Source organism: Paramormyrops kingsleyae, chromosome 24, assembly GCF_048594095.1.
Source record: "Paramormyrops kingsleyae isolate MSU_618 chromosome 24, PKINGS_0.4, whole genome shotgun sequence".
NCBI lineage: Eukaryota > Metazoa > Chordata > Actinopteri > Osteoglossiformes > Mormyridae > Paramormyrops > Paramormyrops kingsleyae.
The window spans coordinates 17,490,997-17,500,399 of NC_132820.1; the positions used below are offsets into that span (position 1 = coordinate 17,490,997).

General features: G+C 53.1%; 1 protein-coding gene across 8 annotated transcripts in view; it reads left to right on the forward strand.

Moving 5' to 3' along the window:
- The window catches only part of LOC111856884 (phosphatidylinositol-binding clathrin assembly protein-like), a 30,289-nt gene that overhangs the window by 14,296 nt on the left and 6,590 nt on the right, over positions 1-9,403 (forward strand). For 3 of the 8 annotated variants that reach the window (XM_023837178.2, XM_023837179.2, XM_023837180.2), the window contains 12 exons: positions 1,299-1,340; positions 2,891-2,976; positions 3,051-3,174; positions 4,439-4,572; positions 4,685-4,785; positions 6,153-6,263; positions 7,023-7,151; positions 7,393-7,423; positions 7,515-7,650; positions 8,047-8,070; positions 8,902-8,958; positions 9,092-9,208. In XM_023837178.2, coding sequence (XP_023692946.1) covers positions 1,299-1,340; positions 2,891-2,976; positions 3,051-3,174; positions 4,439-4,572; positions 4,685-4,785; positions 6,153-6,263; positions 7,023-7,151; positions 7,393-7,423; positions 7,515-7,650; positions 8,047-8,070; positions 8,902-8,958; positions 9,092-9,208 — 1,092 coding nt within the window. Of the gene's footprint in view, positions 1-1,298; positions 1,341-2,890; positions 2,977-3,050; positions 3,175-4,438; positions 4,573-4,684; positions 4,786-6,152; positions 6,656-7,022; positions 7,152-7,392; positions 7,424-7,514; positions 7,651-8,046; positions 8,071-8,901; positions 8,959-9,091; positions 9,209-9,403 lie in introns of those variants that run through there. The other 5 variants (XM_023837182.2, XM_023837181.2, XM_023837184.2 and 2 more) reach the window with 5 other exon arrangements.

Below are 9,403 nucleotides of genomic sequence, written 5' to 3' on the forward strand. Positions count from 1 at the left end.
TGCTGCCGGTCTGGAGGTGTCACCTAACTGCAGTGTCACTGCTGTGTGACGTATCCTCAGTAACAGCGGGGTGCTGCAGTACAGTACAGTACAGTAACAGCTTCTCCCATGATTGCCATGCTGTCTGTCTGTCTCTAAATCTTTGCCGGGCGCCACAATGATTGATCGGCTGTTACTACAGACGACCGCATTGCCCTTCCCAGGGGGGTGCAGTTAATCCCCTCTGGGTTCACAGAGACTCAAAAGCCACAAATTTCTGTGAAGACGTAACTGTGAGAAGATGCACCCTTTCTGCCGAGTCCTCCTCCCAGTGCTGCTACACTGTGTCGCTGTGGGGGATGCAGCCCTGCGCACCCCCTGCCACCCCACCCCCGACCCCTGCAGCCTGTTTAATGCCTGACGCCCTGCATTGCATGGACTAGTGAGAGACGTGTCCCTCTTTCTCACACAGCTACCCACCGACTGCCTGGACCCAAGGGCAGTAGGGTGCTGTGGCCTTGTTTTCTACCTGCATGTTCAGCCACATGGCTATTCCCCAACCCCCCCCCCCCCAATCCGCTTTAGGCTTCGCAGATGGGGTTAGTGGTGCACCTGTGATGACCTTCAAAGCCCTTCTTTCCTTTTTTTTTGTTTTTTTTTTTTATGCCTGCACAGTAGCCTAATGGGTGTCAAACCGCCCCCCCTCCCGCTTGCATTTTACAGATTGAGAGTATAAGGCGTCAAAGGGCACCCACCAATCCTCCAGTCCAGTAGGGGGCATACTTATATAAGACCCCAAGGCCATTATCGACCTCCCTTTGCTTATCCCTGCTTGATAGCAAGAATTTCTGAATGGTACTCCCTTCTGTAACAGCCCAGTATTTATGGATTAAGTATGATGGGGTTTCTGTAGTGCAGACTTGACTTCCATTGATTATTATAAAGGTGCATTTGTTACTTGTAGAGGTATAAAATGTCTTTTGCCATCTGTCTGTGTAGTTTTTCCAAAGTCAGCATCTGCTCACTGTTCTCTTTGGATGTTGCCCACCTTCCGGTTACATGAGTACATGAATACCACATCCCACTACACCAGCCCCAAGTTGAGCACCGTCCGAGGCATTTCCGTGTGCAAACCCATTCCAGTGCAGTCCTCTGTGCGTGATGCATGCCAAGTCCCTTTTTCTGTTGTTTACCAGTCACTGCATGGAGTAATGGCTCCTTTTGTTATATATTTTTCTTTTCTTATCCCCCTCTTCTTTTACTGTTGTTGTTGTTTTTTCTTTTCGGTTTTGGTTCTGTTCGCCCTTTTTGTGACACAGCAAGTTGGAATTGATCAGGGTGACATCCCAGATCTAACACAGGTCAGTGTACATTTCATCTCGATATCTACTCGTGGCTCCATTCAAAACGCTGTCATTCCCTACTCACCCTACAGGCCACCTCTCTCTCCTGCTCTCGCTCTGTGATTAACCCCCCCCCCCCCCTGCCCCCCCCTTGCGGGTCAGGGCCCAAGCCTCTATCACTGGCTCTCTGTGTCTCCTTGGGTGCAGTCAGTCTGATCTGCATTTAACTTGAGAGCTTTTGGGCAGGCAGACTTCAAATTAATCTACGCTTTGCAGTTTTAGAAGGTTTTGTATCAAAGTTATATAAGTTGTATTACTGTTTGATTTTTGTTTGATATGAAATGGCTGGATCTTTTTATGCTGTTATGCAGTTTTGTTGTGGATTAATGGATCGTATTTGTCTGATAGAAAAATTCTCGCATGTTGAGGCCGTTTCCTTGAATAAAAACCTTATTTTAAAGAGTGCAAAAAACAGGTCACAGTAAGAGGTAAACCTCTCTTAAGCATTAGTAGAATTCCATATGGTAGACGGTGGTGTTGCATGACCTTTGTACTGGAAAGTATAAATTTGGTCACTACTCTCTTAATTTGCATCTTCCCAGTGAAACTTTGGTGCATTTAGGGGATTCGGGTGCAGTCGTACATTTGAAGATCTGCAGCTTCTAAAACGTTTTACTCTTTATTTCCTCTCTCCTCCTGACTGCCCCCCGCCTATTTTGCATTGTTGGTTTTTAACCCCATGCATGCTAGCTGTAGCGGGCAGACATAGCACCATAGCTCCAGTTGAACGCGATCCTCCGAGGAGCCTTTTTCAAAAAGCTGTGGGGAGAGCAGCGAATGCTTAATGCCCTTAATCTTCCCCGCCCCCCCCCCCCCCCCCGTTTTGTTCACCTGTTTCTCCCTTCGAGAAGTTCTGGCTTTTCTTTACACTGTCTAGAATCCTCAGTACTCCTGTTCTTTTTTTCCCTCCCCCTTTTCACCATGAGCGTGTGAGGAGTCTGTTCTTTCCTCCGTCGACGGCTTTGGCTTCCAAACCCTCTGAAGTCCTGGTGGCCGTATCTGGTGATATATATCTACTAGATAGAGAGAGAGTGAAACAGATAGAACCCTTTCTGAACTTAAGACCTTTTTAATTTCAGACCCAGCATGTTAACATGACATCAGCGTGGGAGAGGATGGAAGCCAAAGTGTGTGTGGGTGCGTGCGTGTGTATGTGTGTGCCCTTGGTGTGGACGTGTCTGTGTCTAAGCATATATGCAGTCCTGTGTGATCCAGCAGGGGGCAGCGTGGTGCCCAGCACAGGCCTGTGTATATGCTCGCATGGGCCACTGCGCTGTGCATGTCAGCCTGAATGCTGTCCCGTCCCCCTTCTTTTTCTGAATCCCTTGCGTTTTGTCCCTGAAGCTTGTTAAGCTAATAGCTGAGGCATGTAACCATGTTTTGGGATGGTAGTGCATCGTGTGAGACCTGCGAGGAGCAGGTAGGGGCGGGGGGGTGGTTGTGACTGCGTGCCTATACCTTGCTCCCTTCTCAGCCGCGTCCCCCCTCCCCGACTCCCTCCCCGACAGGCCCCCAGCAGCCTCCTGGAAGCCTTGGAGCAGCACCTGGCTTCTTTGGAGGGCAGGAAAACCAAGGAGCTGTCGGCAGCTAGCAAGTAAGCGAGAGAGATCGCGCACATCCATCAGGTCATTACCCTCCTCAGTCCATAACATTCCTTTCTGCCCACAGAGCCAGCACCCTGTCCAGCGCTGTGTCCTCGCTGTCCAACACGGGCATGTCCTTCAGCCGCATGGATGAGAAGGAGAAGCAGCAGGCCCTGGAGGAGGAGCAGACCAGGATGCAGTCCCTCAAGGTGAGGATGGGTTAGGGTTACCCAGGAGGAGTTACGGGCCAGGATTGGTTAGGGTTTCCCGGGAGGATTGAAGGGCCAGGATTGGTTTGGGTTACCCGGGAGGATTGAAGGGCCAGGGTTGGTTTGGGTTACCCGGGAGAATTGAAGGGCCAGGATGGGTTAGGGCTACCCGAGAGGAGTGACGGGCCAGGATTGGTTAGGGTTAACCGGGAGGAATGACGGGTCAGGATGGGTTAGGGTTAGCCGGGAAGATTGACGGGTCAGGGTGGGTTAGGGTTAGCTGGGAAGATTGACGGGTCAGTGTGGGTTAGGGTTAGCCGGGAAGATTGACGGGTCAGGGTGGGTTAGGGTTAGCCGGGAAGATTGACGGGTCAGGATGGGTTAGGGTTAGCCGGGAGGAATGACGGGTCAGGATGGGTTAGGGTTAGCCGGGAAGATTGACGGGTCAGGATGGGTTAGGGTTAGCCGGGAAGATTGACGGGTCAGGATGGGTTAGGGTTACCCGGGAAGATTGACGGGTCAGGATGGGTTAGGGTTACCCGGGAAGATTGACGGGTCAGGGTGGGTTAGGGTTAGCCGGGAAGATTGACGGGTCAGGATGGGTTAGGGTTACCCGGGAAGATTGACGGGTCAGGATGGGTTAGGGTTACCCGGGAAGATTGACGGGTCAGGGTGGGTTAGGGTTAGCCGGGAAGATTGACGGGTCAGGATGGGTTAGGGTTACCCGGGAGGTCCATTTATCATCACTAACAGCATGTCCGTGACTTCCTTCTCCTGCTAGAGGAAGCTGCTTGTCTTGTGATGGCCTCCTCCCTTTTCCCCCATCAGTGATTCTGTAAAGAGCGCCCTGTCTGTTTTTGGTAAAGCAGTGAACAAATTCCAGATTCTTCGTGCATAGAGCATCTCATATTGGTCATGTGTGTAACATTGTTATTGAGTTTTCCGGGCTCAGTAGTCTTGGTGTCTCAGTCTGCGATTCTCGCTGTGTGTCGTTTATTATCGCATCCTGGGTGTGTGCAGGTGGCGACCGTCATTCCCTGGTCTCTTTCACCATGGCTTTGTCGGCACTGCTGTGACAGACTCAGACCTCTATTCTAATTACCTTCCTGGCTCCAGACCCCCCCCCCCCCCTGCCCGGTCATTTTGTGGCCAGCAGGCCCAGGTCCCTGTACACAAGTGCCCTTCACACCCAGCAGACAGTAGCGGTCCCCCTCCATCCTCCACGCTGAGGCTAAAGGTAAAGATCCTGTCTCCTGTTGGACAGGACCAGCGGCTGAAAGAGATTGGCATACAGACCCCGTCGGCGTCCCCTAGCACTCAGTCGATGGGGAGCGCCAATGGAAGCACTGTGGGGGTGGACCCCTTCGCCAACCCGGCCCCGGCCCCTGCCGCCAACAGGTACAACGGGGGCGGCGTGAGCAGGGAGGATATACGGCTCGCTGAGCCACGTCCCCTTCTGTCTCCGCCCGGGCCTCCTGACGCTCATTGCTGCCACTCTGTCCTCCTCCAGTGTGCCAAACCTCAGCAGTGACCTGTTTGACCTGCAGCCTGCCTTCGTCCCCACAGTGCAGAGCACGCCCGCCATCTCCACTGTCAGCAGCGCCTGGGGAGGTAGGCTGTGTGCTGTCACACCGGGGCGTGTCCGGGTGACAGTGTGTCCTCACACCACAGTGTGCTTGTCTGTGTGTACTGAAAGCTAGGCTGTGCGTGTGTGCGTGCGTGCGTGCGTGCGTGCTGTAAGCTAAGCATGTTGTGTGACTCTGCTAGTGTCTGCATGTGACCTGCAGTGCCCCATGTCGATGTTGCCTGGATAAATGACGGCGTGTGCCGGCTGCGAGGTGTCCGCACATCAGCCTGCAGGGGCCTCTCTGCAGTGGAGACCATCTTCATGTCTGCTTATAGCAAACAGCCCCATGGCTGTGTGTGTCCAGCAGTAGCTGCACGCCGCCTGGGGATTCTGTTTAATGTAGGTTTCTTCATGCTTACGGCTTCGTCCCCTGTGAGTTTTTGACCTTATTTGCGTCCCAGTTCCTCTCGGTGTCCTAATCTCTTTTGCTTGAGGACGTTGATATCAGTGCCATCCTGTGTGGTGATCCGGTACTTTAGGACACAAGCCAAGGAACCGCCATCTCTGCGCAGATGTTTCCTCGCAGGCTTTGCACTGTGTCCACCGCTGAGCGCGTGCGTTCCTGCCAGGGGACCGTCACAGTCCTGCCAGGGGACCGTCACAGTCCTGCCAGGGGACCGTCACAGTCCTGTGACATGCAGAGCCTTTTTGTGTCATATCTCTCAATATAAAGATTGTACATTTGTCACATTTTCTGTGTTACTAGGGAATATTTTGCCATCCAAGAAACTTTAACTTGGCATCAACGATTTAGGGGAGACAGAATCAGGACTTGCAGGGAAAAGCTGTCTATTAATTGCGAATCACACTTAATTTTTGTTCTTGTTTGTATGCTGAGGCATGCTGACTCAGCAGTCGTTCAGGAAAACGAGCAGCAGGTGTTGGCACCTACCAGGAATGCAGTCATAATTTTCTGATGGCAGGATGGGTCTCTTCTGGGGACGCCATTGGCTCGCCGTGTTCTGCCTTGTGATATGTTTCTGTTGGTGTGATGCTGAATCACTCACTGCGTTGGTGCCAAGGAAGAAAATTCTAGATTGTCATGCTTGATGGAGATGCGGCTGTGACGTCAGAGCCCGCTCGTATGTGGCAGCTCCGTGCTGACGGGGATGCATTTCGGTGCCCGTTGCCAGGCACCCACGTCTGCGTCAGAGGGTTCCCTCTGGGTGGTTGTGTGTGGGAACTGCACGTTCTCGGCTGCGCAGGTGGACGCAGGCATGTTTACCCTCTGTGGCTACGGGAATGCAGGTAGAGAGAGAGATGTTATGAAAGCAGACCGGAGGGCCGGGGAGGGGTCCACGTGATGCGGCAGTGTGCTGAGACCTTGCTCTGTGCCTGCTTTGTCCCCCAGGTGTGGAAATCCATCCTGTCCAGCAGGCACCCCCATTGGCCGCAATGAATGTAGATTTTGATGCTGTGTTCGGGAGTAAAGTTTCCAGTAACGATGTGAAGCCTGCATCTGGTAAACTACAAACACGCCTCGAACCTCAAGCTAAAACTCGAACCCGAGCTCGCCGGCCTCCTCCGTCTGAGTGCCGCTACTGCCTGCTTCCGCTGGGTCCTCTGCTCATTACGGCGCACCCCCTCCTCCACTCTGCCTGCTGCAGTCTGACACCTCTTGTTACGCTTGCAGGTTTCTTAACGGTGGCCCTTGGGGGGAGGGGGCCTTGAAGGGAAGTAGCAATTCTCCTGTGGTGTCCTCCCTGCTCACGAGCCCCTCGCCTGGCCTCGCTGCTCCTCCAGCTAACCCTACCCCCGTCTCCCTTTCCGGCGTGTTGGTCTAACAGCCAGGTTCTGCTCTAATGTGATCTGTGTCTCTCTGCCTCCCGCCCTCCTGCCCTGCGTGGTCGTCCGGCCGCCCTGCTGACCTGTGCATTGCTGGTGAGTACATCCTTTTTTTTTATCCCATGTGGGTCTTTTTGCTGGGTAAGCAGGAAGGGTCTCCCTGAACGGCGCCTGTCTCTCAGCGGCCGCTGCCATTTCCTGAGCAAGCGCTGCTTTGCTGTCCTGTGTCCCCCAGTCTGGCGCTCAGAGGCGGCACGTTCACCCTGCTGACCTTCACCGGCTTCCCTGTGCCGGCATGCCGGAATCGGCCCGGAAACCGTGAGCCGGTTTCTATAGAAACGACTCTGAGGAAGCCGATTCACACATCACGCAAAGAGCCTTTTCTGTCAGACGGGGACCTTTAGGATATCTGCACTGTCCCTCTCTCCTGGCACAGGTTGGCACACAGGAGACCTTCTAAAGCCCACGGTGCCCACGCAGAGTCTGGCCCCCGGCATGCCCCCGCACCCCGGAGGGAAGCTTCTCGCCAACGACCTCGACTCGTCCTTGGCAAACCTCGTGGGCAGTAAGTGGACCGTTGGCTCTCGGTGGCGTGCTGAGGATCCGTGACGATGCGCTGCCATAGCACCGTCTGTACCGGCTCGTGGTGCCGTTACCCTCTGGCTGTGCGGACAGTAATCCAGTCCAGTAAGATTAATGGCTTCCCAGAAGGAGCCGTTTGCAAATGAACAGACACGTCGGATGATAGCATCCAGAGCGAGGCCGTCCATTCACTAGCTGTCGCCTGTCTCTGTTCTCTTTCACAGACTTGTATTTCGGAGGGACGCCAGCCAAAAAGTGAGTGTTTCCATTTCTGAAATGCTGTCCCGTTGATTTTGCGCCCTGAAGGTATCTGTCCACGTGTCCTGAATGTTCTGGCTACCCTCAGGCCGGACATGCAGTGGAACCAGCTTGGTGAGAAGAAGCTGACAGGCGGCACCAACTGGCAGTCCAAGACCATGAGCACCACCGCCGCCTGGGGCCCTGCACCCATGGCCCCCGCCCCCATGCCCGTACCGCCCATGGTGAGTGTCCTCAGGTCCTCCCCTTAATGAATGGGATGGAAAGTCAGCTCAGCGGCTGTGTCCTGGTGTCGGCCGAGGGCTGATTACACTGTACGTGGCTAAAAGCCTGATCTGTGCCTGATAAAATGGGGGGAGGGTTTTAATGCCCATCTTCACCAGCTCAATGCCCCCTTGTCTGTGTGTGTGTCTGTGTCGGGGGGCTGGCTTTAATGCTGCTCAGTGACACCTCTTTACTGTGTGTCTGTGTGGGGTTTGGGCAGATGCCCCCTCCTTACTCAGCTCTCCTCCTGGCTGCAGTGCTGCCCCCTATCTTCCTGCCCTCTGCTCCACTCTCAGAACCTTTGTTGCTTCCCTGCTTCTCACTGTCTGCTCTCTGGTGTTTCCCTAACGCTGCAGAATGGCATGATTTACGCTGGTTATGTAAGTACCGCCTCTGCCGCCTCTCACGGTGCCTCTGTCTGCTCTGCTGCTTTTCAGCAGGTCTCGGGGATTCCGCTTCCTGTAAAATCTGCTCCGTTCCGTTCCGTCGTCGCCTCATGTCTGTCTCGAAGTAGCATGTGCGGTTTGTGCGGTGAATACGGCTCTCAAATGGCTGGGCATCCTTCATCCTCCCAGTGGTTTTTGCATTAAATAATTGTGCATTTCATAATTAAATCTTGATACAAGTTCATTTTTTAATCAGCCGTTATTGTCTGAAATTCCCCAGTTCATTTCTCTTGTGTTGAAACAAAGCGTCCAGCCCACGTAATTACGTCTGATTAGGAGGACTGGAACGGGACGCGTGTCACTCAGAAACGCTTCTGAGTGTGTGTGAGACAATAAGAGAATGAGAACCTGTAGCTCCACACAAAGTGGTGCTGATCGTCTCCCAATGAGCTGCCGGATTCAGCGCAGAATGAGCCTGATTACAGCTGGTGGGCTGCTGCATCTTAAACAATTACAAAAATAATTACGGTAATCCTTAAGCACGTTTAACCTGCACCAGACAATGGATCTCTAAAAACACTAAGAAATCAGACCAGCCTTTAGCCTGTATTACGATTCGTATTTTGGGAAATGTATCGCAGAACTTAATTTTTAAATTTTTATTTAATTTTTTTTTTCCCTGAGCCGCATGATCTGCGTGTGATTACCGCCATTAGCCACACTGAAAGTAGTTCTGCTTGATGTGCTGTCGTTTCGGCCGCCCCCCGCCCCCCCCCCCCCCCCCCCGCCCCATGTCGCTGATGCCCCTGTGCTCTCTCCTTGTAGACCCCAGCCCCGATGCCGTTTCCCATGACGACACCCCAAGTGCCTGTGTATGGAATGGTGGGTCCCCTGGTCCACAGCCAGAGTCATGTGGTTTATGGTTGCCATTCATATTGGGGGGGAAAAAGCAGATTCAGCAGGTCTGGCAGACCCCAAACTGGGCAGCGTGTGATTGGTTGTCTCCCTCTGACAGATCCCCCCGCAGATGGGCCAGATGGGTGGAGTCCCAGTGATGGCACCTCAGCCCATGATGTACAACCAGCCTGTTCTCAGACCCACCAACCCCTTTGCTTCTATCCCTGGAGCTCAGGTAACTTTGCTTCCCAAAGATTTTGGGAGAAAATGGTAGTAAAGCTCAAATTAAGCTTTATGAACCATTTTCTGCATTTTTTGATCCCATTTGATGGTACTCTTGGTTTATGTTGGGGCATGAATTGAGCCATTTTTTAAATGGAGCACCATCTAGTGGTGTCAGAAAATACAGCATTTGGTTCATAAAGCTTTA